Raw genomic sequence first — 25,432 nt, 5'->3', positions numbered from 1 at the left:
CCTTTCGGAACCCAGCAGGACAAGCTTCCAGCTGTTTTCCAAATATTGAACAAAGCAGCGCACTCCGAATTAGAGTAGCTACTCCTGTAATAAGAGAAAGTCTTTCGCCGAACACACTCAAGCGTTGACTGAAATGTCAAAATGTAAAGTGTCAGTGTTAATGAGAGCATGCTCACTGGAGACGGTGCAGGTCAAATGCAGTACATTTTCAAAGGCTTAATAGCAATGAACCACCAAAGAGTCACTGCACATTTCCTGTGAGGTACCACACTACTGAAGAGAAAATACAGGCAATAACTTCTTTGCTACTTGAGTGACAACTGAGAACATTACTATTTGCACTGTAAAACATAGCTGGAAAATGAAAGGAGAGAACGAGGAGAGCGAGAAAGTGCTTTAATAGAATTGATTTACAGGTATGAGATTCCCATTAGACACTGCTAATTGTTTCCACACCATTAGTGACAGTTATCTAATGAAGGATATAACCAGGCACTGTCAGATATCACAGTTCCTCTCAGCCCGGGGGGGGTCCAATGGCTCACTGTGTCCTCTCCACCCCAGGGGCATTGTGGGACAGTGACAGACTACCAAATAGTCAAGAGTAACCGTGACAACATTTTTTACTTTCCAACAGCTGAGACTAAAACAGCAGATAAGCCTTATTGAAGTTAAAAGCTCATTTTCTTACAGAAAAATGTATGAATCTTGAGTACAATTACCGTAGAGCCCAACTAGCCCTTACACATTTGGGTTTATAACAACTTGCAGGTTAAAAGTGAAATCACAAGCAAACACAACTATAAACATTGAAGATATTCATCATAACAGTATAAACAGTGAGGAAGACTCATCAAATTACGTCACGTAATTGATGATAAAACTTTATACATTTAAAACAATGTAAAAAAAAAGAAATACAGAATCAGGAACAATAGAAGAATTAACCGTTTTGCATTATGGAATATAGAGATATTTAACACAACGCTTGTCAGTCAGGTCCAGAATCAGGTCCAGAATAAACCCTCCTTGGTTTACTGGCTCTCGTCCATTTCCTTTTTAAGGCTGCAGAGAGAGAAAGAGCCATGTTTGACTTCCCAACACAGTAGCAATCACAGTCTGTATACGATTGAAGTGCTTCAGCGGAAAGAACATTTACCTTTTTAAGTAGGCATGGGCGTTGTCATACCCGTGGTATTTAGCCAGGTAGACCAGGACTCCAGTGGCACAGCGACCCTCTCTGGCTCTACAGAAGCTGCAGTTGCAGATCCCTCTGCATGTCGGACACTCCCACTCCTGCAACATACCAAGGCGAGTTCAACCAAGGCTGCACAACAGTCAAAGAATGAGTCACCGTTTGATGGCTCGGGAGTAGAACAGTGCAGTACTTACAGGATCCAGCAGGGCATCTCGGACCTCCTCTCCGTAGCGGTTACGGAGACATGGGCCACAGAACTGACCCCTCACCCCCACACACTCCGGGTTACGGCAGTTGGTCTTGGTGTCGATCGTCTTCTGGCGGCACTGGTGGCAAGTGGATCCCTAGGTCAAGCAAATCAGAGGGGTGAATTTGCTGAACATGGCAGTACGAATGTGAAACCTTGCGTTTGAGAACCACTATAGGAGAATGGGAACTTACAGTGGAGCTGTTGTACACCTTCTCCCGCACGTTGTTGGCGATCAGATCCAGCTCCATCTGGGAGATGTCCTCCACAGGCCGCACCACATGAGGAATAGCTAGCCCTGAGCTGTAGTTACGCCGATGAGGCGCCTTCTATAAACACATTCACAAATATATCAACCGAACTGGCAATTCCTGGAGTTCAGATTCACTATTGTTGAACGGACAGATCAAGAAACATCAAAATAGTTTGGGTATGGGTGTGCCACTCACCGCCTCATCCACCTCCTCATAGTAGCGGCTCCTGCGCACCAGGTTGAACTTGTCCTCCTCTTCCTCTGTAGGAGGGCTGGGGGGGCCGTCCACCAGGGTGCGGGAGCGAGTGTGGGGCCGAGAGGTGCGTTCAGGGTTCCTCCTACGGGGTCCTGAGGCTCCCAGAGACTGGCGGGGGGCACGGCGAGGCTAGAGAAAATTAAAACATACCCAATCAAATACAGTAAAAAAACAAAAACATGGTAGCTAGACATCAATAGTCAAATCTTCGGTTTCCCGATATGCGTTTTATAGTACAGCCTCATCCTCCATCTTGACCCACTTACCGTATTCATCATAGGCAGAGATGATCTTCTGGGGAAGCCAGGTATTTTGTTGAGTTCTGCCATCAGATTTGCAAGCTAAACAAAATATTTCAAAAATAAAATAAATGAGCACTCAAATGTCACTCAGCAGGCAACTGCCAGAATGACTCCTGTGAATGAGCCCGTCCTACCATTGCTTTGTTCTCCTTAATGTTAAGCGCTCTCTTGTCCATGAAGTTGCCTCCCTCCTTGGAGTCAGACTCTTTTTTGGGCTGTTTAGAGGGCTCTGCTGCAGTAGTCTTCTGGGTGGCCCTCCTGGTGGGGAACTTCATGGCCACCTTCAGGGTCTGGGACCGACGGCCCTTCCGCCGAGGCCCCAACGACTCCTCCGAGTCAGAGTCCACTCTCTGAAACGCACGAGCAACATTCTGAAAGGTTATTGTTTATAGTAGCCACCATTGTGTAATAAAATTAAGCTGGTAATATCAAGAACATGTTTTAATATTTTTTTAATGTAAATAATCACCATGGCACTCATTTTACTGCTGAAAGCATTCTCGAACCCAGTGAGAGACTCTTCCTCCGAGCTAGCCTCAAACACCTTGGCTCTCTCCGCCACCTTCTTAGCTTCTCTGAAGCTACTTTTCTGCACAAAGTAAAACCACAAACTTCAGTTTCATTAACAACGAACTCATTCAAATGAGTGAATATGGTAAAACATTCATTCTAACTGGGTGGAAACGTAACAATTCGGCTTACCGTGTTGGCAAAGCCACCGTCCGAGCCAAAACTATCACAGCTGTCATCTGAGGAGGAAGAGGATGTCTCCATGGGCACGTTACGGAAGCTCCGCAAACTCATCCTGGTGGAAGGAGGCTGGGGGGCCTGCTGGAGCGACAAGCGGAAAAAGTTAGGAAAAACTGAATGACCATAGACAAACACTGTGAGTACTATTGGTTTTAGAAACTGCCTGTACACTGCTGCCCTCCTAGACAGGGAGAGAAGCAGCAATACCTATGGTGGTAGGGGTGTGACTGCAAGATTCATTCCGGACACCACAAGGTAAGTTAGCCGTGATATAGCTCTACGTTAGCTAACACAAATGGATCTTACAAGGTCAATGAAGTTAGCTATAGAAAAAGGAGTGGCTAGCTACAGTAGCCAAGTAAGATTCACTCACGTTGATTTAGGATACAACCAACATTTGAAATGACAAAACTTGTCAGGATAAAATATGAATCTGAGTAACCAAATCTGTGGTGTAACTAGTTAGTAGCCACTGAAATGGTTGATTAAAAACATAACTAGTTAACGTTAATTAATATATTTTTTTAACTGTTTAGATTCACACATGGTAGCTAGTTAGCGAAGCAGGATACTTGATTTGAAGCAAAGGCAAAGCAACGGTTGCATTGCAACTCAAACGAGACTGCAGTCTGCAACAGCTTGACTAAAATGTGAGCAAGAAAATAGAAAAGTTAACGTTAGCTAGCTACAAGTTTACCACAGGAGAATTGTAGGTAGCTATCATTCTCTGCAGCTATCTAGAAGTACCCTGTAACTTTTATATAGCTATTATATGTAATTATACATTCCTTACCCTAGAGCGAGATGGACTCATTTTGTTTTCTTTAAAGTTTTTTGCAAAGAAAGTCAATCTAAACTCGTGTTCACGCTTCTTCAGTCCTTTAATGAATGCAGAGAAACACCTCCAGACTTGCAGATGGGGCAGAGAAATTTCCCGCGCAGGAAAATGTCCTAAAAGGTATATAAACTTTTTTTTTTTTAATACGAGCTAAAAGGAAAATAGAACACACAAATCTGCGACAACAAATTAGCAAACATATATATATTTAAATACGGCTCTTCAACACATTTTTATTTTACAAATATTTGAAAATATTATGTCATATACTGATCCACCAACGTGTAACCTTTCAAGTACTACGCCCTGGCGCGAAATCATAGCGTAGAACTGTGCATAAAGGGGCGGGTTTATAGAAAAACTCCCGCGTCCTTGCCACCAGGTGTGGTGGTCGTGTTCTTGGATAATAAGAGAAGCGAATGAACTTCATATATGTTTCTTTTTTTAAATCTCTACATATAGTTCAAACCTATATAAAACATATATTACGTACATTAACTTTTCTATATTGTAATAAAAGGCACAATTACCTCTCATAAATAGAAATATTACAACAATGTAGTCAATACAATTTACAATAGCCTTATATAAAACAGTTCACATATACAACTACACATTATATGTAGGCTTACATGTTAAATATAAAAGATATTTGAGTGCATACTGTACAATTCAGAATTCAGCCCTAAAAGACTGAATTGTGTGCATTCCCTAAATCACAATTCTCACAAGCTCAAACGACTCCTAAAAAGATCCCTCGAGAGAACGTTTAAAAATGTATATTTTTGAAGTAGTGTGAAGGATCATTTTCAAAGTAAACCTGCTGTCCAGTCTATTCAGACATGTAAACAGTTTGAAACAGCAAATGATCCTCAGCTTCGAACACTACAGCCACCTCTACCCCCTCTCCTCGGTCTTCCTCTGACCTGTTTATTGTCCTGTCGCGGTAACCTTTTCTGGCGCTCCACTTTGATCCATCCCCCCTCACTGACTTTAGCCCCCTCTTGCTCTGTACTGGGGTTTTCCACCGCTGGTGATATGCCCGGTATCACCCTGGGCCGGTTCTGAGCTACTACACTGTAACTATGGGACCGAGGCCTCCCTGTTTGCTGTGAGGTTCTGCTAGACTTATTCTGTGTGAAGTTTCCCCTTGTATTGGACCATGCACCTCTGTTGTGGCCCCCTGTCACAGTCAATGAGTTTTTAAAGTAGCTGCTGTGCCTGCGGTAACCTTGCACTGCCCCAGCACTGAGCGGGCGTTCACGCTCCAATGCGCTCTCTGAGGTGGTGCTGGAGGGGCTGCTGCCCTTTGACCCCAGGTAGAGGGGGGAGAGCATGGCGGACAGGCCGGTGGTGGGGGATGAGCTGCGGGAGCACCAGGGAGAGGGGGAGCTGCGGTTGGGAGACCTCCGCACTGCTGCAGCGTAGGAAGAGGCCTGGTCTCCATACGCAGACAGGAACTGAGACAGGGTGCAGGTCTCTGTGCCACCGGTGGGGGTCCGGGCACCATGCTGCTCTGCTGCTGACTGGTTCTTCAGCTGCCTCTGTCTCAGATTGTACATCCATCTGGGATCCACATCTGGAACAAGAAAGAACATCCACTGGTAGGATCGGCTACATAGAAGTGCTCATACTGTTTTTAAGACAACTTTAAATGCACCACGTGTCAATGAAATCTGCATCCAAAGCACAATAGAAAGGAATGTTGACCTTTTGAGTCTGATCTGCTTCTGGGGTTCCCTTCTATGTTCAACTGGGTTGTTTCTATCAGCAGCTCCACAGTCTTGATCTCATCTCGTCCACCAGTGGGGTTCCACATCACTGCATGGCTATATCGGGTAGACCTTGGTGATCTCACATCATTCTAGTGGCAAGTGTAGAGACACAACAATCACTGTAGGCGATTTTAAACATCAGATCACATTTACACGTCAAATTAAATTCTATGTATTTAAAAAAATAATTTAAGCGTACCATACGCATACTGTGAACCTACATTTTACTGAAGAATTCTTATTATTGGTAATGACTAGCCTAAAGGTGGTGTAGTGTAGGCCTATGTAGTGCAATGATTAGGTCATTGTAGGACTGTCTCCCTATAGGATATGTTTTGAATGACTCACCTCATAATTAACAATGCAGTCAACAACCTGATTGTCCCGTAGTCCAACTACCCATTTGTCCATCACAAATGGGGGCTGCAAGGAAATAGTTTGATAAATGGTAATTAATCATCATGCATAAGCTAGCTAGCACTGTGCATCTTCAACACTGCAATGACATCAATTCAAGGAATAATTACATTTATCTTGAGATACAAAGAGGGACTTTAAATGTCATAACATTTAGCAAAAGGGTACGCTCCTTCAATGGTCATAAAAACCGTCAACAAAGAAATGTAAAGGACAAGTGACTGTTGATTTTAAGTCCGGATGCCCTTTTCAGCACATGGCATGGCGTAATGCTTATGATCACACCTTGGTCATCTTCAGGACATCCACATCCTGTCTGTTGGCATCAAAGGTCACATCCTTGATGTACGTTATTGCAACTTCATCTCCGTCAAGTTCCATGTACATTTTCCATTTGCAGTCCTAAAAAAAAGAGAGATTGTAGGTCTTACAGTATATTTATTTATCCCTGGCTGGCTCCAAACTGTTGCTTTCTGCAAAAAAAATATAAAATAGAACTGCTGTCAGTTGAGAACCTAACTTCATTTTTTCCTAAACCAACAGCACAGCCTAGAGGTAGTTCCTTAGAACTGAACATTTCTGTAATGTGAATGTATATGAAATTCTGATCAAATTTGACAGAAGCACAAGTTATGTTATACTTTTAGATTTGAATTCTGCATTCACCTAGTATCCTGTGTGAGTTACGTTCAATTAAGACAATGTTTGAATATTGAGTGCTTTCCCCACACTTTTTTTTTTAATGTGCTCTCAGAATCACAGAGGATGGCATGTCTCTTGAATTATCATAGTATGAAGGATGACCTAACAAGTGGTCAAACATGAATAATAATAATGAGAATATTAACAACCTATACTTGCAAAGACATTTATTTTACTCCAGGGGTAAACATAAGTTGCTATGGTGGCTTTCTAGTATTATTTCCTGTAGTGGATATGGTTTGCAGAATCTTGACACATGATGCTATTTTTTGTGAAAAAATACAGTGTAATGCTAATATTATTCCAGTTAGCTGAAAGTAAACTCAGTATTTCAATATTTTCTGCTCAATGGACATAGGGATCAAATCCTCACTAGGAAATACAAATCTGAGCAAACCCCAACGCCATACTCCTTCTGAATATTGCATGCTGACAAAGCAGTAATGATTTTGCCATCCCCAAAAGCCAGCCATGAAGCCACAGGTCACTGCTTAACCACACAGGGTTCACGGTGTGGACCAATCTATTGTGTGGAAGGATCACAGAAGAAGACATCAAAGAAGTGCCACTAACACACTCGTCTGAGGAGCCTCAGCCCACTCCTGCACCGTCCCCAGGGGCTGGCCGGGGCTCAAAGGGGGAGCAAGTGTGAGGAAGGCTCTGGCTCCGAGACACACCAGGCAGCGGCCCTGTGTCGGCCCTGGCCAGTCGCACCAGGGCCCCCAGGTCCACGCTGGTCTAATCACTCCAGCAGAAACAATGTCTGATAATGATGCCCAAGACCGGAGTGCGTCTGCTCTAATGACAACTCATACATAATTCAGCACCTTTCTCTTGGCTGCGCGGTGATATCCTCATTAGTAGGGGACCCTCAGTGGTTGTCAGATGGTGGCCGCACAATCGCAGGCCCTCATTTTGTCTTTGAGAAGTGCAGCTGCTACCATGACACCGCCAGCAAAGAGAGGCGGGAAAAAAAGCAGTGCGGGTTTGTTTTATTTAGTGCAAAAAAACCTTCCAGTTTGTAAAAACAAGGCTGACACAGAACCTGACACCAGGCAGGGGAAAATAATTAGCTCTCATTTTCTCAGCCTCCTGTTTCCTTCTCCCTGCTGTGTTTTCTACCCACTAAAGCACCACATGTCAGAAGAAATGGGAGGCAATTAGCAGGCTCGTTTCAGCCCCGCCGAACTCACTGAAAGGGGACTATTTATGATGGGACAATGAACAGCTGAAAGATTAAATAACATTTGCCTTTTAAAAAGAAAATGACTTCTGGCTAAATGGGCTATTTTTTTATGAAATTCAAAAAGCAAGTGGAGAAGCAGCCTCTCTCCAACGTTTGAGACCCTAACAAAGGACGATGAGCAAGTGGGGGTGGATGGGATTATATGAAATATTTATTAATCTGTTTCTCTTGTAAGGATATGTCTTGAAGGCAAAGCAAGCTCAGTGAAACAGTGGTCAGTGTTTGCTTGAGTTTGATGGGGAACATATGGGCATCTTTACCTAGAGAAACAGCATCTTGAAGATGAGCATTTCCATCTTGACATACCAGTTTCAATCTTATCTGACAACAAGTTTGCTATGACTATATGCATTTGAACCAAACCAGAACTGAGACTAAATTATTTTACAGATACATTTGAAAATGCAGGGACAAAATATCAACAACAAAAAAAGTCCCAAGACATCTTGGTTATTTGTCATATAATATTTTCAGTGTCCATTGAAAGCCTACCGAGTGACCTGTTCCTGCTTTCCAGTGGTACCCAAACACCAGCTCCAGATGAACAATCTTCCTCTCCTCCTCCTCCTCCTCCTCCTCTGCCCACGCATCCTGTGGAACAGAGATTTCCAGACGGAACATATTGTAACAGTAAACAATGCCAACCATTTCATAACATTAAAGAGAAAGGACATACAGTACCTTCATTAGTGGAGGGAAGTGGAAGAGCCCAATGTAGTCATTGGTTAGCTTCTCAATTTCACTCTGTTGGAGAAAGCATGTTATACATAGACTTCAAACTTCAAAATAATTAGTATGAGCATATTGCTCAATTTCAATAATTATACCATAGGACACATTGTGAAATGGCTGGCTAGTTCATGCTAGTGTGAAAGGTAATATGGTACCTTGAGGTGCATGATGTGACCTTTGGACCTGACCCCCAGGTCTCGCATGTCTGTTTCCGTGAGCAGCAGCAGCCTCTTGCCAGTGATGTGGTTTTCCTTAAACAGGTCACCATACAGCTGCATGCCATATGCCCCCTCTTCTGAGAACACGGGGGAAACAAATGCAAATTAAAACACATACACGCCAAAACGATGGGTTTATTCATTTGAACATACCTACAGTATAAGAAATCTATATGGTGACTTTGAACATACCCGCCCCAAATATCTGCTGCATCCAAAAGTACTGTGGGGATGGAATTGGAAAAGCATTACTATTCATAGTCAATGGAGGCATAAATGGTTATTAATGGTCAAGTAAACTAAATAAGTAATCGATTGATACGTGTTGATACTGACCACATGTTCCTCTGTCCAGGAATGAATATGAAGGTTGGGAAGGAGCTGTGTAAAAAAAGAAAGAAGAAGACAAAACTGAATTAGCACTAGGGAATACTGCTCTAATGGTCACGTAGTACAAATGTGCACAGCTCAAAAGAAATAAATGCTGCCTATTCTTTATGTTTGGACTCTGACACAGATTTTGCATTCATGTGTGCAAGTAAATCATTATGAACATCGGTGCATTACATATAGGCTTACTTCATTCCAAGACATGTTTACCATGTCTTATAGCAATGGTTTTTGCAGCTAGTGTTCTGCAATCAAGATGACTGGGTCCTAAATGTCTATATCAAACTAAAATGTGTCCAATGCCCATCTGACTGTTCTTTCATGATGCATTTTAAAGAGAAATCATTTATTGTTCATTAAGTATAAACAGGCAGAAAGTAGCCAGACAAAATGCAAATTTCATCATTATGATCACGAGGCTGCTATGTGGTGGCAGAAACGATGCGCCGGGAGAATTGAGGGGAAGATGACTACATTAATTACTAATCGGAGCATTCTCTATTTGCTTCCCACGGAATCGTATAACAGCCCAGAGCCTGAGATGAATGGCAATCTCAACAGATCGCATTCAAAGAGGGCCGTTTTAGAATTAGCGCGATACACTTCCTTGCAGCCTCCTTCTGAAGTCCCTCGCCCCCAGCTGCATTTTTCGTCTCCTCCAGTGGTATGGTTCGGAAGTAATCACGTAAAAAAAACACCACCCCTACACTACTGCCACAGTTCCATAACAGATTTTGCCTAATTAAAGTGACATAACATCGCGCTTACAGGAGTCATATTGTAATGTCACAAATTACTCCAAATCGTTTAATAAAATCCTTAGCATACTGTTGACAAACTGAAACAGATCTTAATTGATGACAGGAGGGGAAGGATGGGGGGATATCAGTAGAAATTGCTCAGCCTTTGGCAGGGAAGAGGAGTTCAGTAGTTCACACAACTCTGCCCCCATGTGGAATGGGAGTATACTGTAGCAAGTTGATTACACTATAGAGGCGGAAAAGCATTGGAAACCTGTTGGCTAGTGGCTACACCACAAATTCAACATGACTTTGTCAATCCCCGCAGGGGCAATTAAGCAGACATTGTCCGTAAGTGTAACATATACAATACAAATTGATGTTCTGCGCCAAGTATGAGTGGTTCCCAGTTAGCTAATGATAGAAGTCCCACCATTGACTATATATTTATTTGAAACCTTGAGGACTAGTGTGAACATGGGTCTAATGCAAATCAATTAATGTAATATGACTGATTTCAGGTCTTACATGTTAAAACATAGTTATTCCAGACCATATCTGAAGTTATATTTCTAACACCAGTCACATTTTGTTCATTTTCTCCCAGCACAAAATGTTTCTTATCATCTTGGCCACATTTGGAATTTTGTGGCTAACAAACCTTTGTTGTGAAGTTATTGTAACGTTTTTGAATTAGTCGTTAGTTTCAAGGTAACAACAAACAAAAAAACTGGGAAAACCAAGAGGAAATGTAAGAAGACAAAGATTGAGGATGATAGTGGGAGAATGGCATCCCTTAAGAGGGCAAGAATGAGATGAATGTTAGGAGAAGTACAACATTACCATAACAAGACACATACATATACGGAGGAGGAATGGAGGGAAAAAGAGAGGCAGAGGAGGTCAAAGAGAGAGACGGAGGAAGAGGGTGAGCTCGAGTCAGGTAAACACTTTGGGGGGAAAAAGGGAGATGGTTTGTCGAAAGAATGGCAGAAAGTGGAAGCAGTGTGAGACCTAAGCCAGATTGAAGACAGGAGGAGAAATGGAAGTGAGTGAGTGTGAATTATCAGAGGTGGCAGGTGTGGTGAAGTCCTCGGAGCCTGAGGCTTACACTGATGGTCAGGATAAAGACGAGTCTGTGACTGTAGGAGGGATATTTTTGGAGGAAATGGACCCCTGCCTTTTGTCTGATCCATTTGTGGTTTCAGTGTGTGAAAAAGGTGTTTGGTACTGTGGAATCGGTGAAGGTAACCCGAAGTGGTCTTGTGATAATTGTTTGTGTTTCTGCTGGTCAGAGGGAGCAGAGGCTTCGCGCCAAACTAATTGGGACAATAGATGTGACTTGAATTGCTCCCAAGAAAAGGGCGCCATTGAAAGGAGCGATTACTGGGGTAGCAGCAAATGTGAAGGTTGACCAACTGAAGGGGAAGACTCCCGGTGTTTGTGATGCTCGTCGTTTGGTGCAACACAGACAAGGTGGCGTGGGTGGTGAAACAGAAGAGTCATTGGCTGTTCTTTAGAGTTTTTATGTTGAGTCTGCCCAACAAAGGTTAGGATATTTGAGTTCTCGTAAAAGCTTGTTACAGGTTGTTACGTTGTGTCACAGGTGTCAAGCTTATGGGCATGTGGCAGCAGTGTGTAGGAGGGAGGGTCCTTGGTGTGAGCAGTGTGCAGAAGGGCATGAGACAAAGGAATGTGTAACATTGGGGAAAGAAGCTGTATGTGTTGATTGTAGGGGTGCCCACGGAGCTGGGGATCAGAAGTGTCCGGTGTAAGAGAGGCAGGTTGAGGTTACCAGGGTTACAGTAGAGCAGAAGGTGTCGTATGCTGAGGTAGTGAAGAAAGTTGAGGAAGATGGGTCAAGGGGGAGGGATCCTGACAGGATTTGTGTGAGTAGTAGATCTGCATCAGTACAGAGGGATAGGCCAAAATATGATATATGCTTCAGTAAGAGTTGCCGGGTTAAAGGGTTTGTTGAGTGGTAGTGTGTACCGTCCTTTCAGGCTGTTGGCCTGAGGTAGGACTAGAAACGTTTAAAATAGTAGAGTAGGGTGGTTGGGTTTTAATGAGAGTAGGGTTAGATGGTAGGGTATTTTAAATGTATTTGACTCTTTCAAGCAAAGTATAAGGGAGTTCTACTACAGTCTAGTTGGTGGCGGTAATGCAACATTTACTGGATGCCAACCGCCGTTAAACCTCATCGAAGAAGGAAATGTAAGAAAACAGGGAGAGTAAAGAACCAAAGCAGGAAGTTTAATGAGAAAATGTTTATTGAAAAACAAGGAACAGTAGAGGTTGCAGAAAAACATGTTCATATCAAACAGCAGTCTGTCTAATAGTGTCTCTTTAATGGTGTGCCATAACTATCGGAATAATCCAAGGAATTGGACTAATCCAAGGTGCTGAAGTTTGTATAGATCATATTGCAACTCTGGGTATTCGATGTCCTGAAAATACCGTACAAAGTGGTTGACTTTCACATCAGGAGGTGTATCGGTTGGTTATTGTCTATGTCAATGGATGTGTTTCGGAGTGACTAGGTTTAAGAACTACACAACAGAATACAAAAACATACATCAGCTAAGTAGAAAGAGGTGGAACCTGTAGGGCCAGAGTCAGACAGAAATATCCTCCATATTGGATATGTTTAGAAGAGATGAGGTCCCATATGACCATAAATAGCAGAATTTACAGGGCATTTGGTGATGGCACTTGTTAAGGTGAGCTTCAATAGGCTCAGTTTGGGCATGGTTAAACACACTTTTGTCTGTGGTCAAAACTGTTGGTGCAGATGCATACATGTTTAGCTGAAAGATAATCATTAGCTTAGAGAAGCCATCTAAAGAGTATTTCATATCATCTCTCCAAAGAGATACTGTTATTACTTCCTAAATAATTGAATGAAAGGCCAACCTACCACTGAATAACAGAGTTAGTGGAATAAAGGTCCTTAATAGTTGCCTTTTGTCTATGAGAACTTACCCCTGTCAAGGTGTTGTAGTCTATGGTACTCCTCACAAACATCCTGATTATATGCATCTATAACATGCAGCTGTCAACCAGCACACGAAGCGAGACTACACAAACACCTGTAGTGCACTTTACACCAATAAGCCATGGTATGCGGTCTTGAAATCCAAATATTCCAAACACTATATATACAGAAAAAGAGCACAGGAAGTCTGTAGTTTAACATGGATATCGGGAAACTTTCTCTCTCTCTCCTGCTGACACGAGTCAGGGTCAGCTGAGGGACACAACATGTACATTCTCATCCTGGTGAGAGACTCAATCAGAGCAACTGCACTCCACCACATTCCGAACAAATTGGCCAATCTTAATGTCAGCAAAATGTCATAAAAGCTTTGCCTCCTCAATGCATGTTGCTCACATGACTCTTTACAGCATGGCACTATACATCCAGTACATTAGGCATTAATGACATCCATGTGAGCCATGTAGGAGGAAGGTTTCTAATACATTGTGTTCATACGGCGAGAAGAACATCTCTGTGCTACAACAAGTATTGTATCTTTGGATATGCTTTATTGTTTTTCAAAAGAATGTGTGAAAAATGGATTGTTCCAACAACAACAACAAAAACAGTCAAGGAATAAAAAGCTATTAGTAATGAATGATCTAATGTTTGAAGATGGTGTCCATAACACCAGTAATGTGAAAAAGAATATGCATGGGAGCTTTCTGCAAGACCACAGTTTAGACACAGGCCAAAGTGATTGATGGACAGATGTTACGGATGCTACCAATCAGGTTGCTCTAATCACTGTCGTCTGACATCCCCAAGGCCATGTTGATTTTGCGGCCCTCTCTGACACTGCTGGACTTGGAAGAGTTCTGCTTGGCCTGCATGTTGCCCTGCATGCCAGAGTGCAGGACGGGGCCCCCCATGTCCAAGGCAAACATGTCCCCAAAGCCCTTCATCATGGCCTGCAGACTCATCCCCTCCACCTCCCCGTTACTGGAGGATGTGATCTGACACGTCATCTCCGAACTGTTCGACTCCTCCGTCTTAGACTCATAGAACGACTCAGTGCTAATCTGAGCCGCCACGGGTAGGAACAGCAGAGAGGGAAAGATGGGGGAGAGAGGAAAGGAAGGGAAGAAGAGGGAGGAAAAGAGGGCGGGAAAGGAGGGAAGGAAATCAGTCTTTGACCACACACTGTACACCAAGACGAATGATTAAATGTGTTTTGTTTTTATACCCATTATAAAAAGGTGACTGTCAAACACTAGAAGAGTAGAGTTGAGAGATATAGTAAATTGGATTATCAGAGAAGGTTGGACTGAAACAATTGGAGTCTACAGGACAGATTAAGTTAGGAGAAAGGGAGAAAACAAAGAGATCGCTAACACGGTAACATCTCTCAGGATGACAGTACTGATTCTTACCCGATACATCAGTACATGTATCAATTTAAACTAATGTCAAATTGATGCCAAGGCAAAGCACTGTAAGACATTCCCAATGCATGGCTGTAGAATGCAATTATACAATGGACAAAACAAAGTATTAGTGCTACAATGTGGAAGTGCGGTAAACAAATCCAACCAACGCATCCAACTACAAAGGTAATATTTAGGTTAAATGTGTTGCATGCCAAAGCAATAACAGAAACAGGAGGCCAAGGCCGAGTGGGGTGTCCCTTTGAAAGCTTCACATAGAAAGGGTAGTATAGGCAAATACACACAAGCAGTGAAGCGTGACAACATTGGCATTACCAACATTACAATCACACTGAGCTCTAATTATCACTGATGGCCAATGGGGGCTCAGTGACATAGTCCCACACAGAGTGGCACCATGAGCTAATACCTCTACTCAACACAACAGCCCATCGGTGAGACTCAGTGAGCCTAGCCAGAGCCTTATTTGTATATTTTCCCTCCATTCCATTCCCCTTCATTCCAGACTGAAATCTGAAGTAAACTGAATGATTTGCTTCCTCTTGTGACCAAGAACATAGGCCGTGACACATGGACCAACACAGTGAAGGTGGTGCTAAGATGGGGTGCTGTTCATGTTCAGGGACCAGACGGTGTGTGGGGGTTGTGCTGAGGGTGTGGGGTGCAATGGGTATTGGCTCCTGAGGAACTTACCGGGGTGTTGGACTGCTCGATGAGCTTGCGCTCCCACATCTTCAGGCGACGTTCTCTCTCCTTCAGTTCCTGCTCTTTGGTGCTCAGATCCCTCTCCAACTTCTTCAGTCTCTCGAGTGTGGCCTCGATCTCACAGCTACAGCACAGACAACATAGGGATGCGTTTCAGTGGCGTCAGTTTAGTTAAACCGAGGGTATGGCAAAGTGAGGTGGGGTGTGCGAAGTTGAAGCTCATTTGCTGCATTTCTACAGAGATTTAAAAACTCTCAAATGCTATTTGGAGAACAGCAAAAACAAAATGACCCCAGCAATGAATTATTATCCGCAATATTAGGTTAAAAGGTCTGTGGAACGGCGTGTACAATGTCAACCACTACTCAACTCCCACTCATCATTAATTGACTCATTTACTTGTGGAACGGCGCATACAGTGCAACATGAAATAGATGCATAGTACACTCTATCAAGTCACAACCAGGCCGACTTCAAATGCAGACATCAATGCGAAAGTAACTAGTGCATTAAACAGCTGACCGTGGAAGCAAACTATGCCAGATAAATCCTACACACGCATTGAAATAAAAAGGCATAGGTCTACATCAAATGACTTACTTACAATCGACAAGGACACATGAAGACAAACAAACTCGTTCAAAGAATGTCAAAAATGACAAAAGCCCCTTTACATGTCAGTGTCCAACCTATGCGTTTCGTGTAGTCAAATTTTCTTCTGATTGTCCCGTAATGTGGGTGCCCAAGCTAGTTTTTGCATTTGCCTGTCTGCATTATTCGCCTGGGAAGGGAAAGCATTGTATCAACAAGGCTGCTCAGAGAATATTGAAACGTTTTGTGTCAACAAGGCGGCTCCGAAATATTAATACAGCCAACGAGGGGGCGGTCCGCGAAAAAGTTTCCCCGGGCCATTTTCGTCTCCTTCTGATAGCATTGTGTTGCCTACAAAGCAGTTGCGATATCTGACTGCTCATTATGTCAACAACAAAAAACAGCCATACAGCTACACTATAGCCAGTACTTGATGTGGACTCAAATTAGGTGCCGGTACTGTTTAGGAGCTCATTTTTGAGCTAATATTCTATAAGACGTGCAGGACCTCTAGCAGTAGAAGCATAACTTAGCAATATTTAGTGACGTTTTGCAAGCATGATTGATCTGTTAGAATATCTCATTTTAATTCAGGAAGGTGGACAAACTAGACTGAGAGGTGGGAATGCATTATATCAGAGACAGGTAGGGATTATGAATGAAGGCTGAAGATGATGTAGGCCTAAGTAGTCATTCATGATTTGCATTATCTGAAAATTAGCATTCTGTCACTTCATGAAAATGCACATTTGGCATAAACAGGACATGTATTATGGGCAGATGCTCTAAATAGCAAGTTGTTCAATTGTGTCTATTTTCATAAATGAAACCAAGAAACCAAAATTGCACTAGCCTACTGGGCAAATGAATTAAAATATAAATTAGGCCTAGAGCTATCACAACCTATATTTTAATATCAATAATATACACTGAACAAAAATATAAATGCAACATGTAAAGTGTTGGTCCCATGTTTCATGAGCTGAAATAAAGAATCCCAGAAATGTTGCATACGCACAAAAAGCTTATTTCTATAAAATTATATGCAGAAATTTGTTTACATCCATGCTAGTGATTATTTCTCATTTGCCAAGACAATCCATCCACCCGACAGGTGTGGCATTTCAGGAAGCTTATTAAACAGCATGATCATTACACAGGTGCATCTTGTGCTGGGGACAATAAAAGGCCACTCTAAAATGTGCAGTTTTGTCACACAACACAATGCCACAGATGTCTCCCCTAAACAGATGCATATCTGTATTTCCAGTCATGTAGAATCCATAGATTAGGGCCTAATGAATTTATTTAGATTGACTGATTACCTTATATGAACTGTAACTCAGTAAAATCTTTGAAATTGTTGCATGTTGCATTTATTGTTTTGTTCAGTATAGGTTTTGGTTGCGGATGATCACCAAAAAGGAGGGCTCCCTCAACTCCCAATTCAAATAATCCCTGGTTATCAGATTACAGCAAGGTTTAAAAGCACGAGTTCAAATGCCAACATTAAATTCAAAACAATCAGCGCACTGCCTAAACGGCTGACAGGCAAAGAAAACTCACACCAGCCACCCAATACGCTAAACAGCCATTGGGATTTAAGTCTACTTTTTTGTTGTTGTTGCCTACTTTATATTTTTGGTCTTGAGCTAAGGTATGACACCCCTGATGTGTTTAGTAACCAACATCATCCACCACAACACTTATAATGCTGGTGTTAAACTGTTGATTTGAGGTACTTGTGCTTAACTCAGATTCCAACACACATCTCTCCCTGACATCCATGCAATATACACAAGAGTTCAAAGTTATGCATGTGTTTCTCAAGTTTGGATTCTGCCCTTTTAGTGACAGCTCTAAGGCCACAGACAGTAGAGGAACACTTAACTTCCAGTGTGTTTGCTAATGCGGTTCACACACTGAGTGGTCGGGTCTGCTTTGCCCAGCAGGTGGGGCTGTGTGGTGCACCATGGGTAGCCATGCTGAGTCAGAGGCCAAGACAATCGGCTCCCAAAGTAACTATTTAATAAACAGGCACGTGACACAGACAGGAACTCCTGCCCTGTTCCTGCATCCTCCCACATTCCCTCCCATCCCCTCAAAGACTTTCCACTAATACTTGAAACTTCCCTCATAATTGATTATCTTGCTTGTCGCTTTCCTGACAAACACTCTCTGTATTTCTAGTCCTATCCTGCTCATTTACAGGTTTTCTAATACCTCTCACATTTCCTCCCCCAGCACTCTAACTACCCCCTTTCTTTTCCTCCCAAACTAACTCCCCCTCTCTGCTCCTCCTCCCCGATCTAGACAGGTGCCAGAGAAACAGCGAAAAGAGGAGTCCCTTCATGCTCTACTGGACCATGTGCAAACTGCCTTAATATAGACTGCAACAAGAGCCCTCTGAGCCATCGTTACAGAGCAGTGAGCAGCTTCTAACTGACACTATTACACAAATGAGTGCATTGATAGCTAATGAGACAGCCAGCCACTGTTCACTGTTCAACAGTCTGATAAAAGAGAAGAAACATAGCATGAGGCCAGATTTAATATAGCCAACACCAGGAGCTATTTGTCAGCGGAGGCTACCAAGGGGAGAACGGCTCATAATAATGGCCAGAACAGAGCAAATGGAATGGCATCAAACACCTGGAAACTATGTGTCTGATGTATTTGATACCATTCCACTGATTCCGCTCCAGTCATTACCACGAGCCCATTCTCCCCAATTAAGGTGCCACCAACCTCCTGAGATGCAAACACAGGACACCTACTCCTAGTTTTACTTTTTTCAAGTGCCAGTATTGACAATACCATTGAGCCTTCATCAGTGGGACACTTACTTATTATAATAATTTGTTGGGTGCTTATATATGTACAAGTTTGTATTGTAGACATGTGAATTGGAAGAGTGGGGTCGCGGCTAGGGTCAGCCAATACCAATGGTGACACTGGAGCAATTAGGGTTAAGTGCCTTGCTCAAGGGCACGTCGACAGATTTTTAAAATCTTCTCGGCTCTGGGATTTGAACAAGTGACCTTTCGGTTCTGGCCCAACGCTCTAACTGCCTGCCACCCTGAGAAACTATAACACATCGCTCCTGCAACCTGTTTGCCTCTGATGCAAGAGGAGCTCAGGCCGCACCACTCCACTCCCCTCCCGTTTCTTACTAGCTAGCTACTACGACTGTACTTGGTGTGCAACATTTCCCTCACTCTAATGCACATGTTCTTGATCGACTCTCACTACTGAGCTGCTCACCTGCTTGGACACGTCTCTATGAAGAGTTGTGAGCGTAGAAAAGCCCAGAGAGAGAGAAATCAGTAGCAGCTGACACCCAGGCTGTGCTGAACATCACTAATCCTCCAGCTGCTCATGCAGGCCAATTAAACACTTGGACTTGAAAAAGATGTTGATTATTTTTTAGACCTTATGGGTATAGAGAGGAAGGAGATCCAGATGGGGGATTCTTTAGATATTTGATGCCTTTATGTTATCAGTGCAATTATAAAAGATCTGTATGCACACTCCCAAAAATCCCTTCAGACATTTAGTGGCCCACAAAAGCAGCACTTGCGCATAGATGGGCCTATTGATTTGAAACAGTTCTGGCGTATCCTTAGAATATAGCGGTGTTGGTCTAGAAGAGATGGAGAGGATTGCAGTCGTACAGTATGATCTCAGTACCTCCATTCTGCCTTGTTGTGTAGGAAGGAGTTGCACTGCGCTGGAAGCTTGCTGTCATTGGACATGGTCTCCAAGGTTGTAAGGATAAGTTTGAACATGGGTCTTTCCTAGGTGGAAACGAAACAAAACAGTTTGATATTCATAAGCAGTCATGTAGTATATCTATCTACTCAAGACTATTGGACTGGCCTTGTAACTGTATGTAACATAACATTACTCTTTAGTATTATCCATTGTAGTACTGACTTGTGTGCTGAGTCTACTGTGCACAGTGGCTATGTGTGAGTATGCACAGTTGAAGTCGGAAGTTTACATACACATAGGTTGGAGTCATTAAAACTAGTTTTTCAACCACTCCACAAATTTCTGGTTAACAAATTATAGTTTTGGCAAGTCGGTTAGGACATCTACTTTGTGCATGACAAGTAATATTTCCAACAATTGTTTACAGACAGATTATTTCACTTATAATTCACTGTATCACAATTCCAGTGGGTCAGAAGTTTACAAACTCTAAGTTGACTGTGCCTTTAAACGGCTTGGAAAATTCTAGAAAATGATGTCATGGCTTTAGAAGCTTCTGATAGGCTAATTGACATAATTTGAATCAATTGGAGGTGTACCTGTGGATGTATTTCAAGGCCTACCTTAAAACTCAGTGCCTATTTGCTTGACATCATGGGAAAATCAAAAGAAATCAGCCAAGACCTCAGAATAAAAATTGTAGACCTCCATAAATTTGGTTCCTTGGGAGCAATTTCCAAACGCCTTTAGGTACCACGTTCATCTGTACAAACAACAGCACGCAAGTATAAACACCATGGGACCACGCAGCCGTCATACCGCTCAGGAAGGAGACGCGTTCTGTCTCCTAGAGATGAACATACTTTGGTGCGAAAAGTTCAAATCTATCCCAGAACAGAAAAAGGACCCTGTGAAAATGCTGGAGGAAACAGGTACAAAAGTATCTATATCCAATGTAAAACGAGTCCCATATCGACATAACCTAAAAGGCAACTCAGCAAGAAAGAAGTCATTGCTCCAAAACCGCCATTAAAAAAATCCAGATTACGGTTTGCAACTGCACATAGGGACAAAGATCGTACTTTTTGGAGAAATGTCCTCTGGTCTGATGAAACAAAAATATAACTTTTTGGCCATAATGACCATCGCTATGTTTGGAGGAAAAGGGGGGAGGCTTGCAAGCCGAAGAACACCATCCCAACCGTGTAGCACGGGGGTGGCAGCATCATGTTGTAGGGGTGCTTTGCTGCAGATGAGACTGGTGCACTTCACAAAATAGATGGCATCATGAGAAAGGAAAATGATGTGGATATATTGAAGCAACATCTCAAGACATCAGTCAGGAAGTTGAAGCTTGGTCGCAAATGGGTCTTGCAAATGAGTCTTCCAAATGGACAATGACCCCAAGCATACTTCCAAAGTTGTGGCAAAATGGCTTAAGGACAGCAAAGTCCAAGGTATTAGAGTGGCCATCACAAAGCCCTGACCTCAATCCTACAGAAAATGTGTGGGCAGAACTGAAAAAGCTTGTGCGAGCAAGGTGGCCTACAAACCTGACTCAGTTACATCAGCTATGTTGGGAGGAATGGGCCAAAATTCACCATACTTATTGTGGGGAGCTTGTGGAAGGCTACCCAAAATGTTTGACCCAAGTTAAACAATTTAAAGGCAATGCTACCAAATACTAATTGAGTATATGTAAACTTCTGACCCACTGGAAATGTAATAAAATAAATAAAAGCTAAAATAAATGATTCTCTCTACTATTATTCTGACTTTTCACATTCTTAAAATAAAGTGGTGATCCTAACTGACCTAAGACAAGGAATTTTTACTAGGATTAAATGTCAGGAATGGTGAAAAACTGAGTTGAAATGTATTTGGCTAAGGTGTATGTAAATTTCCAACTTCAACTGTATGTGTGCGATAGCATAGAATTACATATAATTCAATAGGATCTCTGTGTGCGTGACAATGTGGGTATGTGTGAGGACGTCGTACCTTGGGATCAGTCACCCAGCACTTCCTCATCAGCTCAGCGAAACTGTCTGGGCAGCTACTGGGAATGGTTAACCTCTGGAACAGACAGACACAGTCACACACACAATCACTAAAAGGATTGCAGTCGTCTCAGCTTTCAGTTCTGAGGTCAGAATATGAATTTAGAGCATGTCAGGAGGCAGGTCAAATATACGGATGACTTATGTGACTGGAGACCTGGTTCTGAGAATGCGGATATTGCATGAGTGGGATCAATTGGCTTTGGCCCATATGACGATCCCCCAACTAGTTATACTGGTGTGTGATGACTGAAATGATTCCTGTAAAGATACACTGGCTCATTAAGAAAAACTGTCAGGAATCTGTGTATTCACAAAATCTATTAGCATAGATTGAGGAAGCTTACAGTACATCTACAGTCAATCTGTTCCTAGAAGACTGCATAATGAGGAAAAAGGAAGTGCAGCTGTACCTCACTCTTCTCCACCACCAGCCAGGCGACTTGTAAACCCTCCAAGCCTTTAAAGGGAATCTCCCGGGTGAGCATCTCCCACAGAACCTGACACAGGGAAACGAGAGGGGTCATGGTCAGTCAACGAGCAAATGCATCTATAAACTAGGGTACCAGTGAGGATTTCCTACACTGGATAACTTATTACAGCTGATGATAAGTCATTGATAATAATCTGCCAATTTTCTTCATGTCATTACATTAAGATCAGTGGCGGTCGGTGGCGTTTAAGATGAGGGAGGACGATTATTTTTTTTATGAGTATGGCCTTGTTTCTATTACAGCATATTGGATGACAGTCATTCATATTCCATTCACTCAGCTCAATGTACCATCGATAGGTTCAGGCTACTTCATGATACTCAAATGTTCCCTATACCCATCATGAGGTTGCTACAACCTAGCTTATGAATTACATTTTTGTAGGTGCACAGTTCGAGATAAATTTGAGTAATCAAGGTCACAGACAGTAACACATTCAAGACCACCTTGCACACTCTTGCCTGCATGTAGCTGGTCTATAATTCCTTCTCGTATATACAGTATGCGCTCTCCTCTCAACTTTTCCCTTCGCTTGTGGACTTCAGTGCACAACACATCAGCTGTCTGTGACCAGGCAAAAAAACTTTCCAAACCAAACCTTCATATCATAACCGCTAACCTCTACACACAGCCTACACCATTGTCACCATGTTAGCTAACGCTATAGTCAAAATAGCTAATAGAACTAACGCATTAGTAAACTTTCTACAATCATGCAGTACAGTGTACAGTCAGCAAGCAGTTTAGCTTACCTTGACTTGGAAGAATTCCAGTGTTGGATAGCCAAAGCCAGCTAGCTAACATAATGTAGCATCCCTCTCCGAGTGTTTGAGTAGGCTAAACTAGCTAGCTGCATTCACTAAGGGAAAGTGAAAAAAATACAAGGAAACCTCTCTCTCTTTCTTCTCTATCATTTTTGAAGAAGTTAATTTGTTCAAAAATGTTCAACTATTCTCTCTCTCTCTCTCTCTCTCTCTCTCTCTCTCTCTCTCTAGTAAACTACTCACCACATTTTATGCACTGAAGTGCTAGCTAGCTGTAGCTTATGATCTCAGTACTAGATTTATTCTCTGATCCTTTGATTGGGTGGACAACATCTCAGTTCATGCTGCAAGAATTCTGATAGGTTGAAGACCGACTTCTGGAATTTGACATAATTACGGTGTAAGTCTATGGAAGGGGGTGAGAACCATGAACCTCCTAGGTTTTTGTATTGAAGTCAATATACCCAGAGGAGGACGGAAACTATCTGTCTTCCGGCTACACCATGGTGCTACCCTACAGAGTGCTGTTAAGGCTATTGTAGACCTTCATTGCAAAACAGTGAGTTTTAATTCATTATTTGGTGACATGTAAACATATTTTGTATAGTTCTAACTAAAAAGGATAACTTTATTAATGTTTCACTATTTATATTTGTATGAAATTCACTGAGGATGGTCCTCTGAGGGATAATAGCTATTTTCAATCAAATTCAAGAGTTCATTGAAATGTTTTATGCTTTATTATGGTTGGTGTCTTGACAAATGTGTTCAAAATCCTGCGACATAAAACATAACTTTTCTGTCCTTGCATTTATGGCAGTGTAAATTGTCGTTATATCATATATTAATCATTAATCAGTTAAAATAGACATTGAACTTGAACTCTGTAGAATCCTGGATCTAACTCTCAGACACTCTCAGAAATGCAGTGTAAATACACAACATCTCCTTATGTTATGTGGTGAAAACAGATTTCATCGGCACACATATCCAAATGCATTGGAAAATTGAATGCTTCTAACCGAAAGAGTCACCTCACCTCAATACTTAAAACCTAAAAATCGGTACCGTCATTAATGTGGTTCTTCAATAATAATACATAATACACGTTGGATTTGATGTCCAGCTGATTAGTTGTGCCTTAATATTTTCACACATCATCATCATCTGACCCAGAAAGGAATTTTCTGAATGACAGTCAAGTGGTGAACAGCTGTTGTGATAGCGCATGTGATGCGACAACAGCCCAAGTGCTGGAAAAAAAATGGTGTTTGCGAGGAATGTCCAGAATATTTGTGTCTCACTCCTTACGCCAGTGAAGACAGTTGTGCTGGGATCCACATTGGATCTAAGATCCTTAGCGAATTGATGTTGATCATCTATTGTGGTCTGCTTTATTTATAGCAGGATCTCATTCAATTTTTTAACAGAGAAAAAAAGCATCACGGTAACGAGTTCATGTTTTCATATGTTTTTGTGCCTCGGATTGGACAGTTTACTGTATGCAGTTGCGCAATAGTCAATACTACACAACACCCAAAGCTATTTCTATTCATTATTCTGGATATAATGACAAATTACCGTACACAGCCTGTACAATATCATCTGGTAATGAAATAACATGATAAATACATTTAGTTTTCCATGTTAGACCTGCATTTTTAAACAATACAAGGAGCATGGAGGAGCCTACTTGAATTTGAATTTGGAGCTCAGAAATTCAAGTAGGCTCCTGGAATAGGCCTACCTTGAAAATCAGAAATTTTCTCAATTTGATGCTTGAAAAGTTATTCTAATTATTGTAGGCAATTTATAAATTGTCATGCTCCCTTATAATTATCTGTGATAAAAAAAAAAAAATCTGTTTTTGTGAGAGATGTGGCCACTTTCTTTTTCCGCAGCTTCAAATGAAGAGTGTTGCGCCACGCTGTTGCGGTAAAACCACGTGCGGTTATTATGAGGACGACATCTAATGTTGGCTTCAACTTGGCTTTCCATACAGATCCTTCCATTAAAAAAGGAACCTGGTTTTTGGTCACTTTCTCATTATAAAAACAGCGATGGTGAGATTCAAATGGTGAGATTAATGCTACCGCTATTCACGTGTGCCTGCATCGACCACATAGGATACAGAAAAATCCCCATGCATCCAATCGATTTAGTCGGGCAATGTCCACATTATTCTCACATACTGTATTTTAGAATGTAGTAATAATTGAAATACCAATGTATTGGCAAGGCCTAAAAAATACATTATTCTTAAAGTGGTAATGGCCTACTTTATTGACACTTTTTGGGGGGAGCGGGGTTCTATATCAGGCCCTGTATGTACAATTATTTAAAATTTACAATTGTATAACAATTGTACAATTGCGGTCATTGAAAATTACAATTAAGTGCTTTAAAAAGTCCCTGAAAGTCTTTGAATTTGACTTGCCAATGTCTGTATGAACCCTGCTTAAAGGATGTATAATCCTAGGCCTATTTTGTTGAATACTATAGGTGGAGATATGGGCCAATTTGCATATATTCACTTGTATTCCTCCAAGTGCACATGTGGAATGCATGAAAGTCCTTTTTATTTTTGTTCAAACCATTCTGAAATGTTTATCCAA

At 42.0% G+C, this 25,432-nt stretch overlaps 2 protein-coding genes across 5 annotated transcripts in view; both read right to left on the bottom strand.

The window, feature by feature from the left end:
• Positions 1–381: 381 nt before the first annotated feature.
• cdca7a (cell division cycle associated 7a) lies at positions 382–3,908 on the bottom strand. Of its 2 annotated transcripts, none has more exons than XM_029633808.2 (10): positions 3,800–3,908; positions 2,959–3,087; positions 2,726–2,845; positions 2,391–2,606; positions 2,221–2,295; positions 1,895–2,083; positions 1,640–1,774; positions 1,393–1,542; positions 1,160–1,296; positions 382–1,065 (listed from the first exon to the last, which is right to left on the bottom strand). In XM_029633808.2, exons 1-10 carry the CDS (start codon positions 3,818–3,820, stop codon positions 1,035–1,037), a joined length of 1,203 nt encoding a protein of 400 aa, XP_029489668.1. In that variant the 5' UTR covers positions 3,821–3,908; the 3' UTR covers positions 382–1,034. The 2 variants fall into 2 exon arrangements, with proteins under 2 accessions (XP_029489668.1, XP_029489677.1); XM_029633817.2 differs by having other exon boundaries at positions 2,959–3,084.
• Positions 3,869–25,432, bottom strand: part of map3k20a (mitogen-activated protein kinase kinase kinase 20a) — a 56,294-nt gene continuing 34,730 nt past the window's right edge. For 2 of the 3 annotated variants that reach the window (XM_029633772.2, XM_029633779.2), the window contains exons 8-20: positions 21,973–22,059; positions 21,501–21,575; positions 19,476–19,582; positions 15,183–15,318; positions 9,271–9,315; positions 9,127–9,157; positions 8,872–9,011; positions 8,666–8,728; positions 8,477–8,575; positions 6,322–6,438; positions 5,968–6,042; positions 5,555–5,708; positions 3,869–5,423 (exon numbers count right to left, since the gene is read on the bottom strand). In XM_029633772.2, coding sequence (XP_029489632.2) covers positions 4,717–5,423; positions 5,555–5,708; positions 5,968–6,042; positions 6,322–6,438; positions 8,477–8,575; positions 8,666–8,728; positions 8,872–9,011; positions 9,127–9,157; positions 9,271–9,315; positions 15,183–15,318; positions 19,476–19,582; positions 21,501–21,575; positions 21,973–22,059 — 1,836 coding nt within the window. In that variant the 3' untranslated portion in view covers positions 3,869–4,716. The remainder of the gene's footprint in view (positions 5,424–5,554; positions 5,709–5,967; positions 6,043–6,321; positions 6,439–8,476; positions 8,576–8,665; positions 8,729–8,871; positions 9,012–9,126; positions 9,158–9,270; positions 9,316–15,182; positions 15,319–19,475; positions 19,583–21,500; positions 21,576–21,972; positions 22,060–25,432) is intronic. The other variant, XM_029633788.2, reaches the window with a different exon arrangement.

The sequence above is a fragment of the Oncorhynchus nerka genome, linkage group LG3, assembly GCF_034236695.1.
Source record: "Oncorhynchus nerka isolate Pitt River linkage group LG3, Oner_Uvic_2.0, whole genome shotgun sequence".
Classification (NCBI taxonomy): Eukaryota; Metazoa; Chordata; class Actinopteri; order Salmoniformes; family Salmonidae; genus Oncorhynchus; species Oncorhynchus nerka.
Note: the sequence above shows the minus strand (reverse complement) of the source record. Positions and strands in the feature narration are given on the sequence as shown.